This window comes from Periophthalmus magnuspinnatus, chromosome 10 (genome assembly GCF_009829125.3).
Source record: "Periophthalmus magnuspinnatus isolate fPerMag1 chromosome 10, fPerMag1.2.pri, whole genome shotgun sequence".
NCBI lineage: Eukaryota > Metazoa > Chordata > Actinopteri > Gobiiformes > Gobiidae > Periophthalmus > Periophthalmus magnuspinnatus.
The window spans coordinates 5983451-6010950 of NC_047135.1; the positions used below are offsets into that span (position 1 = coordinate 5983451).

A 27500-nucleotide genomic window follows, 5' to 3' on the forward strand; every position below is an offset into this window, starting at 1 on the left:
CTTCATGATTTCCGAGTGCCGTATTATTATGCACCAAATTACGTAAAAATTAAGCGTATTCCATTTCCTTTCATTCACAGTTCTGGCCTGGCATTAAAATAGATTGACTCTATAGTGAAAAATGCACAAAATCACGGATAAGCGATGAAAGCAGATCGCTTCGTTTCGTTCAGTACCAAGGAACTGTCTTCCCCAGGACCGCCCCGTGGCGTGACGATAGAGCAGGTAAGAGCTGATGTTTAACGAATAAACAGCGCCACCCGTGATTAAACAATAGCTTCACGACGCAAGAGTAACGTGGAAAAGTTTCTTAAGTCATTTTATGTATGTACTCAAAGAAAAATATTGGACACATTTTAGTTGCCATTTCAATATAATCGTGAAAGAAAGGTAAGATAGTTTTGTTTGTTTTTTTCTAAAAAATAAATAAATAAATAAATAAATAAAGAGAGAGAGAAAAAGGTCTGTACCTGCAGAGTGGAGGGTGCAGAGCCGCTGGTGTCTGTCACTCCTGTGCCTCGTGGTATACTGGACACTATGTATCTGGAGCCTTTGGGCACAGGCTGTCTCACCACCAGCTTTCCTTTCCTGGTCTCTGCCAGAAACAGGCTGTACCAGTAGGCATCGTTGGACACCAGAGTGGAGTCTGCGATGGTGGAGTTCCTCTCACTGATCACGCTGTTCCTGCAGGGAGGAGGAGCTTTGCTGCTGGACTTGGGTTTCTGACACTTGAGCACGATGGTGACCAGTATGGTGATGAGCAGGAGGAAGGAGACCGAGCCCAAACCAATCACCAGATACAGGTTCAGGTCTGAGAAGATGTCATACTCCAGAGGCACCTCCGTCATGTCAGAGTAGTGCTTCACAGCCGTCTCCACCGTGGACAGTTTGATGGTCACTGTGGCCGACAGGGAGGGCTGCCCGTTGTCCTTGGCAACCACCACCAGCTGCTGGTGGCGCGGGTCTCTGTAGCTGAACATTCTCATGGTGCGGATCTCTCCGTTGTACTGGTCCAGACTGAACAGCGTGGCGTCAGTGACCTGTAGAAACTGGTAGGTGATGCGAGAGTTGTGCACAGAGTCAGTGTCCAGAGCTATCACTTTGGCCACCAGCGAGCCTTTATCAGTGGACCTGGGGATCTTCTCCTCCACCACTGAGCCGTGTGCGCGCCACGGGGACACGATGACCGGAGCGTTGTCGTTTTGGTCCATAATAATGATGTGCACAGTCACGTTACTGCTCAGAGGAGCAGAGCCCGAGTCTCTGGCCTCGATGTGGAACAGAAACTCCTTCTCTATCTCATAGTCAAATGTCTTGAGCGCGTACAAGTTCCCGTTCTCTGGGTTGATGGAGAACAGCATGGACATGGAGGTGTTGGCTACCTCCTTCTCCAGGATGAAGTAAACTAGATACTGGTTTTCATGGAGGTCAGGGTCAAAGGCCGTGAGTGAGCCGAGCAGGGCTCCTGGTGCGTTATTCTCTGGGACGCGTATAGTGTAAAAGGACTGAGGGAACTGTGGCACATTGTCGTTCACGTCCAGCAGCTCTAAAGTCATAGTCTCATTGTCAGATAATGGAGGAGAGCCTCTGTCTGTGACAGTGAACGTGATTTCATACTCAGGGACTTTCTCCCGGTCTAAAGGCTCAGATACTACCAGTTCATAATAGTTATCAGAAGACTGACGCAGTTTAAAAGGCATATGACGAGGAATGTGGAGATCTACCTCTCCATTGTCTCCTGAGTCTTTATCACTGACACTGACCACAGCTATCACTGTGTCCACCTCTATGTCCTCACCGACAGGGCTCTGAAAAGACTTAATAGATATTTCTGGGTGGTTGTCATTCATGTCTTCAACAATAACTTTTACTGTGCATTGTCCTGATAAACTGTTGACTCCTTTATCAGTGGCAATAATCTCCATGTCGTAGATTTTATAATCTTCATAATTTAACACGCCTTTTACTGTAATCTCACCAGTTTTGGGATTAAGATTAAATGTCTCTTGTGCTTTTTCTGATGTATAAAGGCTGTAAGAATACGATACATCTGAGTTTGATCCAGAGTCTAAATCTGTCGCATTTAAATAAACAACTAAACTTCCAACAGGAGAGTTTTCCATTACTTTAATGTCATAATTGTCTTTTTCAAACACAGGAGCGTTATCATTAGTGTCCAATACATGCACAATGATGCTCGCGGTACCAGACCGAGCCGGTGTCCCGCCGTCTACAGCAGTCAGAATTAAATTGTGGACAGCCTGCTGCTCTCTGTCTAATGTCTTTGTTAATATTAATTCAGCAAACTTTGATCCTTCTCGTCCCGTTTGAACTTCAATATTAAAATGGTCACTTTCACTGAGACGATATGTTTTCAGTGTATTACTGCCAACGTCAGGATCTACTGCGTTACTCAGTGAAAATCTCTCTCCTTTCTGCGTGGCCTCTGATATGTCCAAGTGAATAGCGTCTCTGCGAAAATGAGGGGCGTTGTCGTTTATGTCCATAATTTCCACCTCTATGTTAAATATACGCAATGGATTTTCTAGCGTGACTTCCAGTTTCAAGTAACAGGATCCCGAAGACTTTGATGGACAATTGTATTCTCTGTCAATCTTTTCAACAATGTACAGCTCCCCCGTCTCTTTGTTCACGTCCAGATATTTCTTGTTCGCTATAATGTCAAGACGCATCTTTCTCTCCTTCAGTGTTTTCAAATCCAGACTTAAGTCGTTTGCGAGATTAGCAACAACAGATCCCTCTTTCATTTCTTCTGGTATGGAGTAATGAGTCACAGATGTGGAAACACGTTCCAGGAAAATTAAGTCAATAACAAATGCGAAAAACACGTACCTTGTAGAGAACGCCATAGTTTCATAAAGCCGTTTTACGCGCGAGACCACATTAAATTAAGTTTACTCCTTTTTCACACATGCTCTCTGGCATCAAAATATATGGAAAACAAAATGAAAAATGCATAAATTCAGAGATTTGAGATAAAGACTACGTTGCAGTCGCTATTTTCAGCACCAAGGAGCTGTCCTCGACACAATGGTCCGCCCCATGACGTGACGGCAGAGAAAAAGGGCATCTGTTTCACCAATGAACAGCGCCACCTGTGATTCAGGTACTTAAGTATAATGTAAGTGTCATGTTGCAAAACAAACTATTAATATTTATGGGTGTAACCTTCTCAAGAGTAAAAACATAAATCATATGGCTTCACCTTGTTATTAAAAATAAAACCCCGGAAATAAGATGATTTTAATCTGCTTTGTTTTTGGGGGGAAAAAAAAAACAAAAAACAAACTCTTACCTGCAGAGTGGAGGGCGCAGAGCCGCTGGTGTCTGTCACTCCTGTGCCTCGTGGTATACTGGACACTATGTATCTGGAGCCTTTGGGCACAGGCTGTCTCACCACTAGCTTTCCTTTCCTGGTCTCTGCCAGAAACAGGCTGTACCAGTAGGCATCGTTGGACACCAGAGTGGAGTCTGCGATGGTGGAGTTCCTCTCACTGATCACGCTGTTCCTGCAGGGAGGAGGAGCTTTGCTGCTGGACTTGGGTTTCTGACACTTGAGCACGATGGTGACCAGTATGGTGATGAGCAGGAGGAAGGAGACCGAGCCCAAACCAATCACCAGATACAGGTTCAGGTCTGAGAAGATGTCATACTCCAGAGGCACCTCCGTCATGTCAGAGTAGTGCTTCACAGCCGTCTCCACCGTGGACAGTTTGATGGTCACTGTGGCCGACAGGGAGGGCTGCCCGTTGTCCTTGGCAACCACCACCAGCTGCTGGTGGCGCGGGTCTCTGTAGCTGAACATTCTCATGGTGCGGATCTCTCCGTTGTACTGGTCCAGACTGAACAGCGTGGCGTCAGTGACCTGTAGAAACTGGTAGGTGATGCGAGAGTTGTGCACAGAGTCAGTGTCCAGAGCTATCACTTTGGCCACCAGCGAGCCTTTATCAGTGGACCTGGGGATCTTCTCCTCCACCACTGAGCCGTGTGCGCGCCACGGGGACACGATGACCGGAGCGTTGTCGTTTTGGTCCATAATAATGATGTGCACAGTCACGTTACTGCTCAGAGGAGGAGAGCCCGAGTCTCTGGCCTCGATGTGGAACAGAAACTCCTTCTCTATCTCATAGTCAAATGTCTTGAGCGCGTACAAGTTCCCGTTCTCTGGGTTGATGGAGAACAGCATGGACATGGAGGTGTTGGCTACCTCCTTCTCCAGGATGAAGTAAACTAGATACTGGTTTTCATGGAGGTCAGGGTCAAAGGCCGTGAGTGAGCCGAGCAGGGCTCCTGGTGCGTTATTCTCTGGGACGCGTATAGTGTAAAAGGACTGAGGGAACTGTGGCACATTGTCGTTCACGTCCAGCAGCTCTAAAGTCATAGTCTCATTGTCAGATAATGGAGGAGAGCCTCTGTCTGTGACAGTGAACGTGATTTCATACTCAGGGACTTTCTCCCGGTCTAAAGGCTCAGATACTACCAGTTCATAATAGTTATCAGAAGACTGACGCAGTTTAAAAGGCATATGACGAGGAATGTGGAGATCTACCTCTCCATTGTCTCCTGAGTCTTTATCACTGACACTGACCACAGCTATCACTGTGTCCACCTCTATGTCCTCACCGACAGGGCTCTGAAAAGACTTAATAGATATTTCTGGGTGGTTGTCATTCATGTCTTCAACAATAACTTTTACTGTGCATTGTCCTGATAAACTGTTGACTCCTTTATCAGTGGCAATAATCTCCATGTCGTAGATTTTATAATCTTCATAATTTAACACGCCTTTTACTGTAATCTCACCAGTTTTGGGATTAAGATTAAATGTCTCTTGTGCTTTTTCTGATGTATAAAGGCTGTAAGAATACGATACATCTGAGTTTGATCCAGAGTCTAAATCTGTCGCATTTAAATAAACAACTAAACTTCCAACAGGAGAGTTTTCCATTACTTTAATGTCATAATTGTCTTTTTCAAACACAGGAGCGTTATCATTAGTGTCCAATACATGCACAATGATGCTCGCGGTGCCAGATCGAGCCGGTGTCCCGCCGTCTACAGCAGTCAGAATTAAATTGTGGACAGCCTGCTGCTCTCTGTCTAATGTCTTTGTTAAAATCAGATCAGCCAGTTTGGTCCCGTCTCGTCCCGTTTGAACTTCAATATTAAAATGGTCGCTTTCACTCAAGTAATATGTTTTCAGTGTATTACTGCCAACATCAGGATCTACTGCGTTACTCAGTGAAAATCTCTCTCCTTTCTGCGTGGCCTCTGATATGTCCAAGTGAATAGCGTCTCTGCGAAAATGAGGGGCGTTGTCGTTTATGTCCATAATTTCAACTTCTATATTAAATATACGCAATGGATTTTCCAAAATCACTTCAAACCTAAGATAGCAGGATGCAGCAAATTTTGTTGTGCAAATGTATTCTCTGTCAATCTTTTCAACAATGTACAGCTCCCCCGTCTCTTTGTTCACGTCCAGATATTTCTTGTTCGCTATAATGTCAAGACGCATCTTTCTCTCCTTCAGTGTTTTCAAATCCAGACTTAAGTCGTTTGCGAGATTAGCAACAACAGATCCTTCTTTCATTTCTTCAGGTATGGAGTAATGAGTCACAGATGTGGAGACTCGATCCACATAAGACAAAACACTAAAAGCCAGCAGCACGTACCTTGTCCAGGCCGTCATCCTAAGTCTCAGTTTTATCTTTCCGATGCAGAAAATTCTTGAGCTATCAATCATAAAAACGTTGAACCTTTACAGTCCATGGTTTTCTGGAGAACATGACAACTGAATAAAGCTTTAAAAGGACTATATAAAATGCCCACTCAATTTCAGCATTACGGCGCTTTCCTTTGGCTCTTTGGTCCGTCCCACAGCGGCTCACGGTGAAGTCTGTCTGAGCTTTTACGCACCCAATAGCGCCACCCTGTAAATCACTTTTGTAACGTGTATTTTGTAATAACATTATTTTAGTGTAATTACTTTTGAATAATGTGCCATCTCATATCAATAATGTTGTATTTAGAACAAAGAGAGAACGAGACTCATGGGCTATTTTCATAGATTTACATCTTGGACGGCGTTTGGTTTAAGGCAAATGGTATATGCAAAATGGGAAGAAGAATAAAAGAAAACTAAAACAAGGAACAAAACACACATAATTACTGCGGACGCTGATACAATATGTGCCAAAATTATGTCTTCCCTCTAAAGCAGCCCACTGTTGCCTGGACCAGAAACGCAGACGCCATCTAGTGGGGATGTTTCGGTAAAATAAATAAATAAATAAATAAATAAATAAATAAATAAATAAATAAATAAATAAATAAATAAATAAATAAATAAATAAATAAATAAATAAATAAATAAATAAATAAATAAATAAATAAATAAATAAATAAATAAATAAATAAATAAATAAATAATAATAATAAACGTAAAATCACTTTTCTATTATTTTATTTATCTATTTATTTATTTATTTATTCATTTATTTATTTATTTTTTTATTTTTTTATTTATTTTGAATTGATATTATTTAAATGTATTTCAATGTGTAAGAATTTATTGATAGACTTTATAAAATAAGGATATTTTTATTTTCTTATATGTAATACCTTCGTTTTTTTTAAATGATGTTATAACTTGAAAGTGTTTTCTAACGTGCCCCTTCACAAAGTATAGGCCTACAGTCTATGGCCCTTTCAGCCACATCAGCTTTAAGAACAGACTGGCTGTGCCCTCTAGTGGACAAATATAGGAAGCGCATCAATGTCACTTTCAGGACCATGACAAAGGACAGCTCCATAGAGCTAATGACCAGTGCAGCTCAGGTTAAGCTCTTGTGTGGGCTGTCAGGAGTCTGTACTTATGTCATCATGAATTATTGCAATTAGTGGCACATAATATCATTCGTGTTTGAGATGATTGAACTGACTTCCCCTTTAACGTCTCAGACACTTTTGGCACGTGATATTTTTAGAGCAGCCCCATTGCGTTAGTCATTACCAGGTAAGCCAATCTGACCCCTTTCAGTCGTCCCTTAGGATCTTCTCACTCCACAGAAGGTTATGCCGCCTCCCTCTCCGCTCTCTAAGGACAACCATTCCCTTATTAGTACAATTATTTCCTGTCATACACCGACCCAATTACCCGACTTATTCCTGGCCATACTCCACTTCTCACATGTTTCCTAAAATGCAGAAAGTAAAGGGCACAGGGAGAGCAACCCCAAGCCCAATTGCAGGTGTGGCATTTGGAGCTGAGCCCCTTCCCTTGGTGCTTGTATTGCTGCCTGTAGTCTTAATTAAAGTGATATTTCGAGTGAGGTGGTTCTGTTTGTTCAGTTAATGAACCCGCTACTCTCGAGGGCAAATGGAAATGCAAGCACCCCAATTAGCATATATTAGCATTTTACTCTGTTTATTCCTCATAGACAAAAATGCTTGCTAAGGTAAAAAGGTCTTAACCTGTGTAAATATAGCAATGCAACTTTTCTACTCAAACTAATGCACTCATATTCAGAGGTGTGTTTATCCCAGGCAAATGATGAGGAAACAAAACAGGATATGAAAAAAATACTTTATTTTGATTATTCTATACAGTACATGTGGGAACAGCCCCTCTCTTTAAGTTTGCTGCACTATTGCAATTGTATCATAAACCATATTATATGTGCCATTATTCCACAAGATGTGTTGGCAAAAAAGTACAAAGATTTTTCAATTGATATTCAAAATATAAATTCAGAATGTGCAATACTAGTTTTACCAATGTTCTTAGTAACTTTTGGATGCGTTTGATTGTCTAAATAATAAAAATGTATGTAATGTGCAATAATAATAATAATAATAATAATAATAATAATAATTTCACAATAACCTGGTGACGGTTAGCACACATGGTTTCTGCTGCTTCCACTGCTGCATCTCTAGTGCCACACATCTTATGTTCCGGAACATTTGCGGGCTGTGTCTTTGGACACCATGTTGAGTTCATCCTTTATTAAAGTTTCAGCTTTGATTATATCAAAGTGATCAGTCATTGTACAAGTCATTAGTGATCATGGCTGCCTCTCCCTGGGGGGACATCTGAAGACGTCTCTTTTTTCCAAAGGTAGAAAAGGAGTTGTGTACGTCCAGCTCACTCCGCTGTACTGCGGGCCGTAGGGTGCAGAAACCCGAGGGTGTCCCTGGGATGTAGACGTTGTGGTGGTAGTCTGGAGGAGGGTGGGGGTGCGGGTGGGTGGGGAGAGATGGCTGCTGCTGCTGAGGAGGAGGAGGAGGAGGAGGTGTGCACCTGGGAGTCCAGGGCCTGGACTGCACACTGCTTGTCGAAGGGGACATCTTATATTCTGTTGATTGTGGAGAGAGAAGAGACGAGACAACTACTCTATTATATAATACTGGTTCTGAACTTTACAATCAGATATAGTCATGAACAAATATACTGTTGTTGTTGCTGTTATAGTCTTCTGTAATCAAATGTGGCAGTTTCTTTTGTTGTATAAATAATACAGTTCTCATCATAATTTATGTGTGTGCCTACTGCAAGAGTTCAATTGTATATTCACTATTCTTACCTTTCATGCCCTTCATGTGGGTCCCCCATGTCCAGTACTGCCCTGGTGCCATTGAGGTCACATAGTTTTCTGGGTCTGTATGCATTGCTTTGCGCATAAGGGTTCCATCCATGTTAATAGAGTTATAACTGCAGGATAAATGAAGGGATTAGGCAACTCAATGTCTATAAGTAGGTGAATTTAAGAAATGGTTTTATACCTTTTAATAGATGAGTTCTGGTTCTTTGTGAGAGTCCAGTCTGTATTTGGCTGTTTGAGCTGTGAAGAGAAAGTCATATATAATTAATGCTGCAATTAAATTAACGATAATGTGTACGTTGATTCCGTCTCTTTTAACTGACAGGAAAACTCATTCAACTTAAAGACTCAACTGGTTTATAATGTAACATGGATCGAGACTGCCACCCTGTGGACATTTTGAAGACATTTCGATTAAAATGTAAAAGTAGAGAGAATTTTTTCCGGCTTGAGTACATGGTTTTCATTCGTGATTAATTCACCATTTACCAGGATGGTAAGCAAAATGAATGCGACGTAAGCGTATTATACAAATCAGTATTCAAAATATGCTTCTAGCCAAGTAGGCACAAAACCAATTAGAACCCCACCGGGATGAAACGAAATATGATTTTAATCATCAAAGGAAACCGTGCCAGAGAGAAAATTAAGGAAATTACACACGTTGTTGTTTTGTTGATTTTATGCATCGTTTTACAGCCATATTTGTAGGAAGCTCCTCTCCTTGAGCTACATTTTTAATTAAAACTCTAGAAAAGTTTTGGAGGTTTTGTGTGCACTTATTCTATTGTTCTCACTGAGATTTAAGGCTTTATGAGGTGAGTTGATGGAACACACTGTGAAGGGTAAAGATCATAGTTTCGTAGAAAAAAAAACAAAACAGTGACCTTAAAATATCTTTTCTTGTCCGAGGTGTGCATCACACCGGCATAGTGGGCTCACGCACATTTACCTTCTGCTGGCTACCTATTTGGATTACACTCTCTCCTTATTCCTCTCTCTCCGTCTCTCCCTCCGTCTCTCTCTCTCCCCCAGCTTTGCTCGACAAATATGAAGTCACATTTCTCTCTCCCGTGGCATTCAGAGGACAACACAGACCCGATCTACACGCGGGCCACGTTTCAGCCCAGCCTTGTCCACGCGCCCCCCTCCTCTACTGTCTCCCCATTTCTCCTTGCACCCCTCCCCTTTTTTGTCCCCCTGTCTCAAAAAAATCCGGCCCGTTGTCATATTTCATTAATAATGGGGTGCATGCACTCTTTGAGTACAATACAGCAGCGCGCGCTGTAATAGGTCGTCAGTGCCTTTGCCCTTGAGAGGAACTTAGTAAGGTTATCCGACCAAAATGTATAGTTTTTGAACCGTGATGTGCACTAATACATGTACTGCAAAGATTCACCTTGCCACCTCACCTTGACGTGTGTCTTTTCTGTATTGTTGTTTTTGTTTTTTTTTAATGAATCCCCTCAGTCGAAGGGAAGTGTCCTGTGTTTGTCACTAATCGGATCTCATTCTAATGTATAAGTTATGCTACATATTATTTGCAATATAGCCTAATTATTGTGTAGTGCACGGTGCGCTTTACCTCGCTGGGAGTAGTCGCTCCATTGTTGACAGATGCACTCCGACTATGCGCGTTCCAGGAGTTGTCCGCACTCTTCGCCTCATTGTTCCGTGGCGTGCTGCTCGGGGTGCACGGTTTAATAAACATAAAGTCACTTTTGGCTGATTCTGGTGTTAGGCACACTTTATAACAATATGACTGCGATAGACTGCTGTTTCCATTCGCTTCCATACAGTTCGTGGGCACTTTTGCAGCAGAGGAGATCTGAAGGTTCAGATTAGATTTTTTGAACGCCTCCGGAGGCGGCTCTGGTTGAAAGCCCCCGCAGCAGCAGCAAGCAAAGGGGGGTAGATTGTATCCGCTCAGGGTCTCTCTGTCCTTGTAACACTTCACCCCTGCCAGCACGATAATAGCCACCAGAAAGATTAGAGATATGGTGCTCAATGAGACGATCAAGTAAAGAGCCAGGTTTGATGGGGGCTGTGGGCTGAGCGTCAGGTCTCCAAAGTCTGACAGCGACTCTGGCACACTGTCTACCACAGTAAGGACAATAGAGACAGTACTAGAGAGCGGCGGCTGGCCGTTGTCCTTCACTAAAATTACTAGCCTCTGCCTTATGGCGTCTTTTTCCACTAACCTGCGTATAGTTCTGATTTCTCCTGTGTAAAGTGCCACACTGAACAGCCCCGGGTCTGTAGCCTGTATTAGCTGATATGACAGCCGAGAGTTCTGTCCTGCGTCCGCATCAAGAGCGGTGATTTTTGTAACCAGATATCCGGCATCTACGGATCGCGGTACCACCTCTGTGGCCAAAGTGCCATTTTTTGGTAACGGGGAGATGATGACAGGTGCGTTGTCATTTTGGTCCAAGACAAAAACATTAACAGTAACATTACTGGCGAGGGGAGGAAACCCGGCGTCCTGAGCCTGCACCAGGATCTGAAAGTTTCTTAGTTGCTCATAATCAAAAGAGCGCAGTGCATAAATGTTGCCATTGTCAGAGTTGATGGAGACATAAGTGGACACAGGCATGCCCTGAATCTGACCCTCAAGAATAGAGTAGGACAGATAGGCGTTCTGGTTAGAATCGGGGTCGAACGCTGTCACAGAACAAATGGAAGCGCCAGGGGCATTATTCTCGGTCACATAAACAGTGTATGAAGGCTGAGAGAACCGCGGGGGGTTGTCATTAATGTCAGACACTTGCACAAGGATGGTTTTTCTGGTGGAGAGCGACGGAGAACCCAGGTCGCGCGCAGTGAGCGTAATGTTGTATTCAGATACCGCTTCCCTGTCCAGAAACTCGCTTGTCACCAGAGTGTAATAGTTTTTAAAAGATGAGTGGAGCTGAAACGGGACATTGTTTGGAATCTGACAGTCAACGTTTCCGTTCTCTCCGGAGTCCCGGTCCATGACGCTGATTACGGCTATCACTGTTCCCGGTGGCGCGTCCTCTTGCACTGGAGTGGACACTGACGTGAGAATGACTTCAGGCGCGTTGTCATTCACATCCAGAATGTCAACGAGGACTTTACTGTGCACTGCTACAGCTGATTGGCCCCGGTCCTTTGCCTGGACATAGAGCTCATACACACTGGCTTTCTCATAGTCCACAACGCCTTTGACTCTGATTTCACCGGTATATGGGTCCACGCTGAACAGCTCACGCACTTTGAGCGGTGCGTGTCCGCTGAATGCATAGGTCACCTCCCCATTGGAGCCCTCATCCAGATCTGAAGCATTCAACTTTAAAACCAAGGTCCCTCTCGGTGCGTTTTCCACCAAACTTGCACGGTAAACCGAGCGGTCAAACACTGGTACATTGTCGTTGGCATCTAACACAGTTATAGTTATGAGTGCAGTGCCAGATCTCTCCGGGGACCCCCCGTCAAATGCGGTCAAAACCATCTCATGCTTTTTCTGCTGCTCACGGTCCAGAGGGGTGTCCAGCACAAGCTCCGCAAACTTGCTGCCATCATTACGCGTTTGAATGTTGAGAATGAAGTGCGCGTTGGCACTGAGCTGGTACGAGCGCAGAGAGTTGGTGCCCACGTCTTGATCCTGTGCGCTTTCTAATGGAAAGCAAGAGCCAGGTGCAGCCGATTCTGTGATGTCAAGATTAAACTCGCTCCATGGGAAGCTGGGCGAGTTGTCATTGACGTCTAGGATCTCTACTTCCACTCTATACAGCTCCAATGGATTTTCAATAACCACTTGTAAGTGTAAGAAACAATTTGGACTGCGGTCACACAACTCTTCCCTGTCTATCTTTTCGTTTACAAAAAGAATGCCATTTTCCAAGTTCACTTCCAAGTATTGTCTTTTTGCCCCCGACACTATTCTAAATCGGCGAGCTGAGAGTTTAGCCACGTCTAAACCCAAGTCTTCAGCAATATTACCTACAAAAGCTCCGTGTTCCAGCTCTTCGGGGATGGAATACCGAATCTGAGCAAGAACTAAGTCCACTACACAGCCACACAGTAGGAGACATATTACCATCCCAGTCACAGGCAGCCAGCTGCCTCTGGAAAGTCCGTGTTCCATGTCTACGCCGTGCGTAAAATCACTCCAGGTACCCGTTTCCCCCCATTAAGACACTATGATTAGTCTCAGGGAAAACTTGAGAAAATAAATATTCAGAATGCTACTCTTAGATGACTTTGCAGCATAGTTCACAAAAGTGTCATCCCACATAAGCAGGTCTAAGACTGTGCTCCATGTAACGCTCTTGGTCTGAACAGGGTGGTCCGCGCTTTGATTTTCCACTGAGCGGTGCGCGCGGAGATGGTGAGGACCGGAGAGAGAATGAGAAAGTGAGGGAGAAGGAGGGGTGGACGCAGTTACTCGGTGTTTCGTATTGGAGGACGCACATCCCAAGCGCGCCTCTAATGACTGTAGACGGTTAACCCTTTCCTATCGCCACGTTTGTCGCTATGATCCATTAGCATTGGATTAAATAAATTATTCTGGCGTGTGTGACTCCCTCTAAAAGAGACTTCAGCCACCGAGAATAGCATTTATGAAGTAGATCTTATCTCCACAACCGTATTACAAACATTGCCAATCCAATGCAAACTTTTTTTTTTTTTTTTTTTTTTTTTTAGAAAGCAGCCATTATCCACTGAATTTATGTGAAAAGTCTAAATAACAGAAAGAGTTTAGCAGAAATAATCTTTGAAATCAGGACAGTTTTATGAATATTAAAAACTGTATTAGCTCAGAGGTTTACATGATTATAGTAGTGACATGGTATTAGGCCTGTAATTCACTAAGTGTGTCAGAACAAGCACTGTAGCAATCAGCATAATAGCAACATAAAAATGCTGAAACCGTCTCTGTAATCACATATTAACACCAGGATTATTCTTTCCATAGGTGACATGGTTACCGGTTTTGGACATGAAATAAGCCCTTCGATCAGAGGAAAACATGGTTACACTCTTTAGATTATGGCACATGCTTGCTGATCTAATCTTTTGGCTCCTAATCCTGCAGGTTCATCCGCCACTGATACACAGAGAGGAGCTGGAGAGTGGAGACTACAAGGATGTCTTTGTCAGGTCTACTTGGCTTGCGACACGAGAGGCATCTTAATGTTAAATCCGCAGTTTGATTTGTAAATCTCTAGGCCCATGTTATATGAGTTAACTGCAATGTGGTCTTCATTAAGGCCGTTGGGCACGAGAGCAGTGACCTGCCCTATAAAAAGGTGTTAGACTGAAATCTACACTGTTGACTTTTTATAAACTACTATTGTGAATGTGACATTCTCACAGGGATTAAAGAGTTCTCCACTGAACAAAGTTTATATTTGCCAAGCAACCAACCAGCACCAACTAAGCACAGCGCCCTCCCTTTTCAGGAACCAACTTCAATCCGAGGTTTGGATAAACACAGAACACAATCTGCTTCAGATTTAACCTCAAGCAGATGGTTAAGCTTCTCCAGAAATGATTACATTTCTGGAAAGGAAAACATCACCAGGACCGATTCCATTGCTTTAGCCTTCTTTTTAATTAACGGAGTGGAGGATTAGTGTGCAGCTATCCGGGATCAACCGTTCTCCGACGAAGAATACAAATGTTTTGTGATAAATAATCCCAAAGCATTTCAGCCTCGCTCCCTCGGTGCCGGTTACATTACCATGCATTACACGGAGAATTAAGCTGGTCTCACCCGCCCCTATCGGTTTGCTCAACCCATTGTCCCGCAGAAAGACGCTCATTACTTTAACAGAAGCTGTGCGGCAGCCGCATGACCGTGAGCGCTCCTCACTGTCTAAAAGCGCAATTTATAATTAGAGTACAACTGACAGAAAAGTGAATGGGATGATGATCGGAACTATTTTGGATCCTTCTGTACCACCCAATTCCTTAACGAGGACTTTTTTTTCGTATTTACTCACAAATAAACTTATCCATGACATCATGTGTCTGTGCTCAATGCACACACATCTTTTTAAAACTCATAGTTTTTAACAGCCTATAAACTACTGCAACTAGCAGCCCATTGGTTTAGCAAAGAGCTCACCATAAGATAACTGAATGAAGAATTCACAATAGTAAAAACTAAAGCAAATTTAATTTCTTTTATGACTGTCAAGTGAGTCAGTTGCGCTGCTTCTCTATTTGAGATTAGAGCGCCATCTCCTGGTTGCTTCGGAGAAAATAGACAGAGAAAAGCAACTACATATAGTGAATTAATAATCAATTTATCGTTACCAATGTAGTCAAAAGTGTAAAAAAAATAAAAATAATAATTAATTAATAATAATAATAATAATAATAATAATGATAAATCAAAACCAAATTCTATTGGAAAGGCCCTTCACGTTATTAACGGTTAGATTATAACAATGTTTGTGTTCTTAGGTTGAAAACCTACACAGAGCTTGATGCAAACTTTGCCCTCTAGTGCCATCAAAACTCAATGATTCTTTCATTCTCTTGTCAGTTTATCAATTACAATTAATTGATTAATTAATCAATTGGAGCTAATTTGCTTTCTGTCTTTGCTGCATGTCATAAAGAAAAAAAAGAGATGACAAAAAACCTATACTATACATGAGCATGATAATAATAATAATAATAATAATAATAATAATAACAATAATAATAATAATAATAATAATAATAATAACAATAATAATAATAATAATAATAATAACAATAATAATAATAATAATAATAATAATAATAATAATAACAATAATAATAATAATAATAATAATAATAATAATAATAATAATAATAATAATAATACTAATAATAATTGTAAGATACGTATGCTGTATAAAATTAAAGGTATATTTTCATTTAAACACTAACTTGCGTCTACATAATTGAGCCACTAGGGGGCAGTGTTTATCAATAAATCTGAAGTCAAGCCCAATGAAACAAGCATTTACAGGTGTACAGTATCCTCCACATGGTTTCGTTTGTGATTAAGTCCATCCACATATTTATTTTTAGCCGATTAATATCGATTAACTTCAAACGTTATATAGGTCCAATCTGAAATGCCTGTTTTACGGGATGCATACTTTGTAGTTAGAATACAAACAGAAGAGATTCACAAATTCACATGTTAAAAGGTTTGAAAGAAAATGAAACGGAGAGGTAGTCTATATGGCAAAGCAATAAAAGGTGATAGAGGACTCGCTGAGTGATAGGAAAATGAAGAGAAGGTATAAGACGAGGGAGGAAAAACTAGTTTGCTCCACATGCTCCTCAGCTGTGTAAACTGAAGGTCCGCGTTGCTTCTCGGATTCCCCCAAAGAAGGCGATATTTATAGGAGGCTGGCAGTGGCAGTGAATGCACCTTTACTCTGTCCCCACCCATTAATATTATTATTACTTTTTATCCGCAAAGATGGAAAATGTCAGCAACCTGAGAGGCCTGCAGAGACAGAGCGAGCATGTTCCGAGTCTGCCACTTCTGAGAAACTGTCTGCTGCTGAGACATAAGCTATAGTATTTATAGAAAGCGAGACCAAATTACAAAAAGAACTGAAAATGGGGAGGTTTATATTAAGGGGTGTAACCTGATCTATTAAACTTATTACAGCTGTCATAAAGTGAGAGGAAAGAGTGTAGGAAAAGAGAAAGACGATGTCGAGAGGCGGAGTGGGGCAGACATGAGCACATATTCCAGTTTTAGATTATTAAAAAAAAAAAAAATCCCGCAAATTGCAGGCGTGTTCAGACTACAGACAACGACAGGGCAATGTGCACCTGGTAACAGATGCGGCAGACATGCAGAAACACTAACAAACTGCGATAGACATAACAGATATAAGCGCATGCGCAAAGACGGATGAGCGCTCAGGAAATTCCAGCGAGAACAGGTGGGAGTGACGATAGCATCTATCAGGATGACTTTGATCTCACGTCAGTCACCACAGCTCAGCCCTGGATGTATCAGGCCCCTCTCATCAGCCACACTGACCCTGTGCTGTGTTTGTCAAAAAGGCATATGAGTCTAAATTACTGTAATGATTTCATAGTATCCTATTTCTTAGTGCATAGATTAAAAAGTGATACAATGTGTTTGATAAACCTAGAATCAAGAGATTTGATCATGTCGTTGGGGTATTAGAATATTCATCCATCCATCCATCCATTTTCTTCCGCTTATCCGGGGCCGGGTCGTGGGGGCAGCAGTCTAAGCAGGGACTCCCAGACTTCCCTCACCCCGGACACGTCCTCCAGCTCCTCCGGTGGGACCCCAAACCGTTCCCAGGCCAGCCGAGAGACATAGTCCCTCCAGCGTGTCCTGGGTCTTCCCCGGGGCCTCCTCCTGGTAGGACATGCCCAGAACACCTCCCTAGGGAGGCGTCCAGGAGGCATCCTGAGCAGATGCCCGAGCCACCTCAACTGGTTCCTCTCAACGTGTAGGAGCAGCGGCTCTACTCCGAGCTCCTCCCGTGGAAGAATATCTTATTTTTTTTATTTTTATTTTTATTATTTTTTACAGTGGAATGCAATTCCTGTGTTTGAGATCTGGGGGGTAAAACATGGTGAAGTGAAGAGGAAGGGCAGGAGCATCATAGAGGAGATCTGAGACTGCTAAAGACACAAGGCAAAGCTCGGTGCACGTTTGTACATGTATCCAAGTGTCCTCAAACCGACCTGAACCTCAGGCCATAATAATCAGAATAATACAATATCCCACACAGAGAAACACTACACACATGTCTACAGTAGTAGGCACAGCTGTGAATATAGAGTGTGTGTATGAGGAAAGGAAGCAAGTTCTTTGTGTATAATCATGATACAATTATCACTTTGTATTTAAGTAGAGCCAGGAAATGAATGTAAAGTCAATTTAATTTACCCCAAACAGAGAAGAGCTCTATGTGCCAAGTCTGAGATGAGAGTGGAGAATCCCTGCCTCAGGCCTAAAATAGTTGATTGACAATCCACATAAACATGAATGTGCATGTTATCTCTTACTGAGGCCTTGTGATCAGACCACCACAGTACTGCTGTTCCTGTCAGAGAGTCACAGGTACCAGCTGCCAAAGCGATTATATTAATACAGAATCTCTGGATCCAATGCAATTAATGAAGTCACTTAAACTTCACACAGCTATGGTTTAAAACATGGTTCATATTGGTTCATATTCACAGACCTGCCCACAAGATTACATCTCATAAAACTCTGGTTTGAGTATGACCAGAGGAAGCACACTAAATAAGGGCCAATTGGGATTATTAGAGGACATGCAAAAAATAAATGGAACATGCAAATAAGGCCCTGGATTTGACAGAAGTTATAATTTCTTTCCAAATACTTTGAGTTTTGTTCTCACTTTACAGGCCAGTCTCTTTCCTTGTGCTCACTCTACAGGCCAGTCTCTTTCCTTGTGCTCACTCTCAGATAAAATGTCCCTGAACTGTTGGGTGCCCCAGGGTTCATACCTGGGACCCCTGTTGTTCAATCTCTACATGCTTCAGTTAGGACAGTTAATACGCAGCAATAATGTGTCCTACCACAACTATGCAGATGACACTCAGATCTATGTCTCACCGGCATCAGGTGAATATGGACCAGTGGATTCACTCTGCCACTGCATACAACAGATCATGTGTGGATGCAAAACAACTTTCTCCAGCTAAACTAAGACAAGACTGAAGTCATCATCTTCGGCCCACTGAAACATAGTGAAAGTGTTAGCACTCACCTCCAGTCTCTCTCCCTAAAATCCTCAAATCAGGCTAGAAATCTAGAGGTAATAATGGACTCACACTTGAACTTTAACAGTCATATCGAATCAATAACATCTGCAACTTTTTACCATCTAAAAACATTGCAAAAATCAAAGGTATACTGTCAAAACCAGACTTGGAGAGACTTAGCCATGCATTTATCTCCAGTAAGTTAGACTACTGTAACAGCCTGCTCACTGGCCTCTCCAAACGAGCGTTAAGACAGCTGTAGAACATCCAGAACGCTGTGGCTCTGGTCCTGACTAGAACCAGGAATTACAAGTGCTCAGGTCTCTGCACTGGCTCCTGTGGCTCAGTCAGAGAATAGACTTTAACTGTACAAGTCTCTATAGCCCAGCACCAAAGTACATCTCTGACATGTTAGTGCCATATGAACCATCTCGCACTCTGAGGACTTCAGCTGGTGCTCAGAGTCAGGACTAAACATGGGGACTTAGCATTTCTCTTTTATGCAGCTAAAACCTGGAACATTCTTCCTGAAGATGTGAGACAGGCCTCTTTGACAATGTTTAAATCCAGGCTCAAAACAGTTATTTTTAGCTGTGCATATGACTGAAAATGTTTTATTCTGCACTTTTCTCCTTTAATGTTAATCTTATGATGATTATTTGTGATTATTTGTGTTTCAGTTTGTTGTATTGTGATTTGAATGTCTTTTTATTCTGTAAAGCACTTTGAATTACCTTGTCAATAAATTGTGCTATACAAATAAACTTGCTTTGCCTTGCCACTCTACAGGCCAGTGTCTTCCCTTGTGCTCACTATACAGGCCAGTGTCTTCCCTTGTGCTCACTATACAGGCCAGTCGCTCACTCTTTCCTTTTTCACATTTCAGTCTGTTTTGCATATCTCTATCCCCACTCCCAATCACGCACTTTACCTCACCATGTTTATAAAACATCTCCCTCTTATTCTGTCCAGTGCTTCTTGTGCTACCTGACATGGTGGCTTCATGCCCAATGAGTCACACCTCTGCTAAAATCATCAGAGATGAAGGGGGAGGAGAACCAGAGAAAGAAGTCGTCAGGGAGAGAGAAAACGCACAAGTATGACAGAGAAAAATATAGAAAATAAAAGTGGGAGGAGGGAAAGTTAGGAAAACGACAGAGCCTAGGGGAGTGAAAAGAGCAGAGAGTGCATTTCACTTCTTGACTCCAATAGTCAGTGTGTGCTTGTCAGTAACAGTTAGCCTGTGGACAACAACACTTTCCATAGAGTTTAGTGCACTGGCCCACATGCACAAAAACATGTAGAAAAAGTGACATGGTGCATGCGCCCACCTGAACACATCTATACGTCCAGCAATCAGACATGCAAACAAACCAATGTGCAGCCCTGCCTCTGCATCAGCCTCCCCCACCTCTCTCCGTTACCATTGGATACCACACAAACACTCCCTGTTGGGCAACACTGGGAGTCAGGAGAGGACGTGCACGGGTCACATATCTCTCGCACACCAATTGGAAAGTTGTATCTGTTGCTTTCTGTGCACAGATTCTACACCATTTTGAAACGTATGTAAAATGTACATATGAATGTTCAAAGACAAAAGCAACTGCTTAAGAAATAGGACACTCATTATTTATGTTTCTCTGTAAAAAGTCAGAGAGAAACTGTTGGACGTGGCTGTGTGCTACCCTGTCATGTATAATTTAACTCATGTTTTAAGCTTTTGTGACTTAATCAAAGAAGATCCAATAGCGATGAAGATAAATGAGTATGAGAACAGCAAATCAATTCATCCATTAATCCATGGGGATTCTGTCATCTAAATGCTGAGGTTAGCTTATCACTACACAGACAGATGGAAGGTGCTAGTGTTTTATCTTGGATTTTGCACTCTGAGATTCACTCTGATTCCATATTACCTCTACAAATGGCACAATCTTCCTTCTTTGATAGGGTCAATCCTGAGTGAAGCCCCAGGCTTAGGAAGCGGAACAGGCCTGGACCCATAGTGCTCATGTTTCCAAAGCCATACCAGCCATAGAGCTCCCTATGCCCTTTGAACAGCATTCACCAGACAAAACCTTGGAAGCAGGCCACTGAAAAGCACACTCCTAAACTATTTCATAAGTCTTTTTTTTTTTTTTTCTTTTACAAGAGTGGGATGCACTGAACAACAATTACGGTAAAATGTGACTAATATGTCACAGGCGCTCTGTTGTTTTTTTCTGACCTACTCTTTCTTTTTCCATCCTTCCTTGTCTTTGCTTTTGAGCCTTCTCCCCTTTTACTTCAAACCCTTGTAATTACAAACAAAAGCGCTGACTCGTCTCCAGCTGAAACAATGATAATGATGGAGAGTAGTGCAAGAGCGTATGTCTTCTACAAAGACACTGATGCTGATGTGTGCAGAGAAATGTGTGGCAGACAGGATTAACACAATCTGGGCATGAAGCCGCAGTCTTCAGTATGTTTGTGAGTGCATGTGTTCACTCAAAGCTTGGCATTTCAATGAGGCTACACGCACTTGAGTAATGGAAGTATAATACAAATGCAGACATACAGAAACAGAAAATTAGGACCAGGTTGCATTTATAATCACCTCATGAGAACGATTATAAGCATTTGGAAAAGAGATAGAACGACCAGTTGGTAGATCCACTGGGCTGATATTTGTACTTCCCCAGCATAATTCGGAATTCGGAATATTCCTGCAGAACTACTACTACACTGATGCATGGATATGCGTGATCATCACTTGGTAATCGAACAAGATTATTGGCTGAGGTTTTCTAACGAGATGGTGCACTGGACCAAAGACAAGTTCCTCTTTAAATGACCAGGAAAATATGAGGTCAAATTTGTTTTCTTTATTTCCTCATTCATGACAACTGTGAAGAATTACATTAACATGGCATTTTCATGATGGATTGCTAATTTGATTTCAGCCATCATCTAAATGCAACAATTTGCTCTGCTTTTGTAAACTCCACCCACAAATGTAATTGATACAAAACACTAAAAACTCACTTTGATATAGGTCATGCCAAAATGCACAAAAACTTGTTATGATTTTTGCCTGGTAAATGCAGACTGGAATCCTTTGGGTATACAGTCTGGTCCCCAAATGGTCCCCCACATCTCAGGCCAAACTCTGAAAGAGCTGTGCAATCAGGTTTGTTTATTTTAATGGCACATTGGAAGTGAATAAGCTCTAGCATTTAGAACAAAATCAAACTCAGATTAAAAACATTCAGTCATTGATTTTGTGGAAGTCTGTGAGTTTTCATTTCTGGATTATTAATTATTATTTAAGAGATAAGACCAGAGTCCAGACTAAACGTTTTTGACAAGTATAGGAAACATGAGTAGTCAGAAGCTTATTGCTTTACTTTGTCCATTACAAGGTCATTTTGGTTTGATCCTCCACTTTACTGCCATTGTGTTCTTGTGCAGGGTAGTTAACCCATTTTGGCTCAAGTGTCGGCTGGTTTGGATATGTGCGATTGTATTGTACTAGTTATTAACATGTAATTATATCCAAAAGGCTTGTTTTCATTTCATTTTCACTTTCATTTGATTGAATTATGTATGTTACTGACCATTGACTGGTCTTTGTTTTTGACATGAACCTGTTTCCATAATCCTTTTGCATTTCTTGGGAAACGTCAGGCCCTGTGTTGCCATACGTATCTAGGCTGCATGTATGTATGTATGCTGGTTGCGAGGTAGAGCAATAGTGTTGTGCCTGGTTGTGTTTGGAGCAGAACCAGGCCAGAGGAGCTCAAAGAACTGAATGTCATCATCAGAGCTGTCGGGGAGCCAAGTAGTAATCACACCCAGATCACCTACGCGCTCACGCCAACTTACAACACTAGTCACTCCAGCGCACTGTGCAACTCTGGGACCGGGCCGAAAAAAAGCCAGGAGACTGATTGAGAGCGAGAGAGAAAATGAAAGACAAGACGTATACGTGTGCGGACCAAGTATGCATCCTGTGTGACTGTAGAGAATGTGGTCAGTGCTAGCAATGAGTGCAAGCTACAAATATGTTAGCTAGAGATCAGGGTGTATTTTCTGTCTTTTTTGTTTTTTTACAAATTCTATGTCAGTCTACATCCCACCCCTCTATTTTCCATTTTACATGCTGCACCAGATGTGAAAGCACAGAAATACTCAGAGGGGCTTATTTCAACACATTCAAAAATGTTGTCTTTTATCCCAAGACTAGGGGTGGGCAAAATGGCAAAAAATATGTATTTTGGAACCAGATCACAATCATGATTTTATCATGATCATCTATGTATTTTTTATTGCATACTTCTGAAAGTTCACACTTCATACACAATTCACTATGGTTGGTTAAATCCAGCTGTCACTCACTTAGAACCTTGTGGAGGTTAGCTAATCGGAGAGGTGGGAAAAAGTGTTTGTGTTTGAGCATAGAACTACATTAAAGCTATCATCAGTTATTAGAACTGCCTAACTGCCGAACGGAACTGCCGATCCGTTGTATTCTCACACTTCACCACTAGATGCTATCTATGTTTTGTCTGATAACGTGCCAGCCAGAAGAAGATCAGAGACTTCAGGTGAGTCTGAACAAAGGTTTTACATCTGCCATCTACTGGTTAAGAAAAATCAAATGAACTTGATGATGGTAGATGGTAGCTGAATGAGATCAGGATTCAGTATTACATTGCTCAGCTTTAACATGGATATGTGGACAAATTTACATGTATTTTAAGAAGGACTAAGTTTGAACAAGGAAATGTAGACTTACACTTAACTAATTTTGACTCTTTAACTCTTTGATGTTCAGAATAAAATTCATTTTCTGAAATCAAAGGAATACTTTGCAGTATTGGATCATGCACTTTAACTGTGCCTGCACGTGTGCTTTATCTTTCACTCATTTGTAAAACAAAGCTGTTTTAAGCCTATAACATGCCTTTCGCTATAAAATAATGGATCACCTTGTGAAAGTATTGCACTTTCACAGCATGCAGTACTCTGGATGATGTTAACCCAATATAACAAAAGAAAAATAAAATCTGTCCACTGGACAAAATGTTGTGGGAGTTAAGACGTTCTGCTTCTTCAATTCTGGTCAGATTACTGGTGGAAACTGCCTTATATCTATATATAAGACAGTGTCCACCAGTTATCTGACCAGCAGCAAAACATTTTTACTCCTACAACATTATGTCCAGTTGACAGATTTTATTTTTCTTTTGGTATGGATCAGACCTGGACAACTAAGGGATTACACAGTTAACCAAATATGTTACAAAATATATGTAAAAAAATATAGATTATGTCATATAGAGTTAAGTTGTGAAATATTTCAAAATTATTAACATTGCTGATAATGTGGCCACTCCAAATACGAGCAAAGTATGATAAAAGGGTATATATGTCAAGGTGATGTGTCACAGGTGATGTGTGTATCTGTGTTTACCCATAAAGCATTTTCTAATTTCAGAATTTCAGAATTATTCATAATAATGTAATTGGCCTTGTTTAATTTTATTTGGACATAATGATCAATAAGTGATAACTGACCAACATGAGTATGGAACAGCACCCACAGGCTTCTGCACATACTGTCCTGGAGCACAGTCTGCTGTTCCCCTCTGTATAAACGTGCACCGCCCTGGGGTACACACAGCTCAGTGATGGAGTGGAGACAAGCTGATAGCAGTTTAGCATCACAGTAGAGTTAACACACTGTCAAATGCCATGCAATGAGCACCCAGCCAGAGGGACAGACCTGTATATGTCTAACAAACCTGAGTGTGAAAGGAGTGTGTTTGTGTGTATGTGTGAGGGCTACCCTGCTCAGGGCATTGACTGAATTGTTTCCACATGTGTCTTAACGTAGAGTTCTGGGCGGGTTCGGAGGACAAGGGAGGAGAAGTGGGGTGCAGGGGGACTGCTGTAGCTGGTAAGGGGGGGTCAGGTTTCATTGTATTGTGCAGCACATCTGGGTTGCTAGAATTAGGGTTCCCACGACTGAAAACACACAGGACACACACCTTAACTATAGAGTAGGCACCCAGAAGGCCCACAGCTGCTTACATGACTCCCTGTTTATGTAACAAGAGTGCTGCTGACTTTATTTCTTGGTAACCTTTCGAATCTTTTACAACATCTTCAAACACCACTACTTCCCTGGCACATCTCTCCCAGGCGTTTTACTGCTACTACACATGGAAGGAAAAAGTGAATGCATTCTCACTAATCATTCTCCTACTCCTCTAGTGGGGAGAGAGAGAGAGGGAGGGGGGGAATAAAAAGGAGTGGTGGACAAGGGACAGACAAGTGCAGCCCTTGGGAAGGCAGTTTAGCAGGTGATGAGGGGCGAGGAGACAGGACAATGCAGGTGTCAGGAGTGCAAACGTGAGAATCTAGACAGACTGACAGAGGGATAAAAGCTGGTTAGGGGTGAATGTAAAGAGAGGAGATGGGCTAAAAGGGGCCATGCCAGTTCCATAAATGTTTAATTACCACCAGGTTTATTCATGTTAAACAGAGAGGGCCAAAGAAAGACAGAGCTCAAAGAGTACAAAATCTGTCTAGAGCTCCCAAATCTAATTTACACAACAAACACGGAAAGGAGAAAAGAGAGCAGGGCAGAAAACGGGAGGGGAAAAAGAAATGGGGAGGGAGAAAATGCTAATTGGCTACAGTTGGGCATGTCTGGCCCGAGATGAAAGAACAGGAGGACATAGGACGACGGGCAGAAGAATGAGAATGTAAAAGCTTTGATGGGAACCAACATGGGTAATGTGTCATGTTAGGAACTCAGCATGGAACTGCTATTAGGCCTGTTGTTGTGTATTCACCTGAGGGTTGTCTCTGCAAAACAACAAGAACGAAGAGCAAAACTGTAACAGATAGCCACTTCTTTCAGTAAAATGTGTGTGGCAAGAAGAACGGAGGTACATATGGTATTGCAATAGAATATTGTTTGGCACGAGAAGTTACCCAAAGACAAGTTACAGTATGCATAAAGAGTAATACATTATGGTAAATCGTACTATATGTTTTCACTAATTAACTCTGTGATTGAACAACAAGGCATACAGCTGCACCCGAAGTACACTGCCAAATAACATCTTATAAATTGAAATGTATGATACAACATTTCCAACCAGGCATCAAGGGAAATCCTGGACTCTGAAGCCGGGGGTGGGAAGAGGGAACGTATTTCTTACAAGTCCTATTTCTTTTAAAGTTTACAGGTTGGTACCGTTAACTGCTGGACAAAGGCAATGTCAATACATACCACCAAGTCTTGTGAAAATAGTGTTAGGGTTACGGTATACTTTATTATGCCTCATGGTGATTGTGATTACGTTTTTACAGTAAAATCAATCAAATACTAACTAAAAATCAACTTTCATGTACTGTACACTAACATTTCTGGTGCAGTGTTAATGCTTTGCCTGGAATTTTCTACAGCATTTTGAGACATGCTGGTTATGCTAACAGCCCAAATTATAGGTGTGATCTGTGGAGAGGCAGTGCAAATGTTACATTTAATGTAATACTATGGAACATTTCTGGCCAAGCAATAACATGGTGCAAGTTCCATGGTGCACCTTTAAATGTGTAAAATAATGTCTATTGTGTAGAATTTTGAATGCTTGAAATTACAGCCTGAAACGTGCACTTGAATAAATGCCTGTATTCCACAAGTGCTATTGGACTTTCCCAGCTGTGCAGCTTTGGCTCTGTCTTTTGCGCTGGTCCAGGGACACTCAAACTGTCTTGGCTGGAGAGGCCTCTCTCAATGACTCCTAACCTCGATGGCTGCACAAAAGGCTTAACATTCTACTAGTCCCTGGTGCAGGTCTTACAGACCCCCCAGGCCAATACATTTGGTCTCACTCTGTAAATTTCTCCCATTTTGTCTCGCCTCATCTCCAGTTCATCACATTTTAACCCCCTCCTCCAAGCCTCCCCTGTGTTTTCACTTAAAATGATTCCAGCATTACCCCAAATCCCCCCACATGCCTTGTGTCGAGAGCAGAGCCTAAATGTCACTATTAAAACATGATATTGACTTCATACGATTGTATTGTCAAAGCAAGGGTCAACGTGGGCTCGTTCTTGGTTTGTGAAATGGTGTGAACCACATTTAGGGACATAGTGCTGAAAAGTGCTGTAACTGAGAGCCATGTCTTCAGGCTAATACAGCATCTGTGCCTTGTTCCTTGAATAACTGCATTGTGTTTGATATTACAGTTATGCAAGGAACAATGGTAACAATTTATAATAACTACACTTTAATTAGCCTTAATAAAGCACTAATGACTTCAGGAACAAATAGTTTATTAAGAATATTTGAGGCTTATTAAGTACTTAAAAAAGATCCCCTAACCATAACCCCTTAATTAACTAATTAACTAATTAAGAAACATGGAATCATTCTTAAAACAATTAATTCAATGAAGTCTTTCTTCAGGCATTGATAAAGGTATGAAGCATCTTGTGAGCTGTCTGCTTGCTTGAGTTATTATAGTGTTACCAAAATGAACTCTAAATATGTTGTATGATGTTGTATGCTTTTTAAAGATAGATAAACTGATGCCTGAAAAGTGTTCAAAATATTTCAAACTAAAGGTCTAGATCAGGGCCAGAGGCACAAAAAGCAGGTCAGTGCTGTTCAGTCTGCTCCCTGTGTGTTTAGTCCGTCTCCAATTTATAAACATTTAAGGTCCGGCTGCTGTTCGTTTTTCATTTAGTCGCTGCCCAAGGCTATGTCCTAGATCGGAGACTGCTGCACATCGCTCCTCTGGTCTGAGCGCTGCAGCAGAGCACTCCCCTCCTCATCGTCTGGTCTGAGGAGATGAGGACCTGCCTGTGACCCCAGCGCCTGCAGCACACAGCCACGCACATTCTTGGATGTGTCTATGTGCACACTCACACACAAACTCCTGCATATTTCTGCTTAATACACTCTGGTGAGACAGATAGGCAGACAGAACACACACAGGCAGACAACATGCGGAACAAGCGTCTAATGCCACTAATGCACGGAGATCAGACAGACAGGTATGATACTGCCCCCCCCAACACAGACACAGCAGTACTCATGACAATCTCACGTTTCACTAAAGGAGA

At 42.0% G+C, this 27500-nt stretch overlaps 5 protein-coding genes across 5 annotated transcripts in view; all 5 read right to left on the reverse strand.

Annotated features, from left to right (window-relative positions):
* LOC117378049 (protocadherin beta-16-like) overlaps positions 1-19 on the reverse strand; it is a 3065-nt gene extending 3046 nt beyond the window's left edge. The window contains exon 1 of the mRNA XM_033974588.2: positions 1-19. This exon is cut by the window's left edge and continues 2443 nt beyond it. Coding sequence (XP_033830479.1) covers positions 1-6 — 6 coding nt within the window. The 5' untranslated portion in view covers positions 7-19.
* The window catches only part of LOC117377603 (protocadherin alpha-C2-like), a 159887-nt gene that overhangs the window by 18488 nt on the left and 113899 nt on the right, over positions 1-27500 (reverse strand). The window lies entirely within an intron of this gene.
* Positions 462-2870, reverse strand: LOC117378050 (protocadherin alpha-C2-like; the record flags this gene model as incomplete). Its single annotated transcript, XM_033974589.1, has 1 exon — positions 462-2870. A coding segment is annotated over exon 1 (2409 nt), but the record flags the coding sequence as incomplete, so codon positions are not given.
* On the reverse strand, positions 2984-5713 carry LOC117378051 (protocadherin beta-16-like). Its single transcript, XM_055225045.1, has 2 exons — positions 3300-5713; positions 2984-3116 (listed from the first exon to the last, which is right to left on the reverse strand). Exons 1-2 carry the CDS (start codon positions 5711-5713, stop codon positions 2984-2986), a joined length of 2547 nt encoding a protein of 848 aa, XP_055081020.1.
* si:ch73-233f7.1 (uncharacterized protein LOC100537710 homolog) overlaps positions 7915-27500 on the reverse strand; it is a 112390-nt gene continuing 92804 nt past the window's right edge. The window contains exons 2-5 of the mRNA XM_033974410.2: positions 10213-12810; positions 8809-8867; positions 8610-8737; positions 7915-8381 (exon numbers count right to left, since the gene is read on the reverse strand). Coding sequence (XP_033830301.1) covers positions 8065-8381; positions 8610-8737; positions 8809-8867; positions 10213-12735 — 3027 coding nt within the window. The 5' untranslated portion in view covers positions 12736-12810 and the 3' untranslated portion in view covers positions 7915-8064. The remainder of the gene's footprint in view (positions 8382-8609; positions 8738-8808; positions 8868-10212; positions 12811-27500) is intronic.

What these genes read in the sequence shown, in the direction of transcription:
- LOC117378051 (XM_055225045.1), bottom strand. Translation starts at nt 5,713, where the DNA reads ATGACGGCCTGGACAAGGTACGTGCTGCTGGCTTTTAGTGTTTTGTCT. An exon ending in CAGGTAAGAGTTTGTTTTTT is followed by an intron (nt 3,117 to 3,299) that starts GTTTTTTTTTTC and finishes CCTGAATCACAG; the next exon opens with GTGGCGCTGTTCATTGGTGA.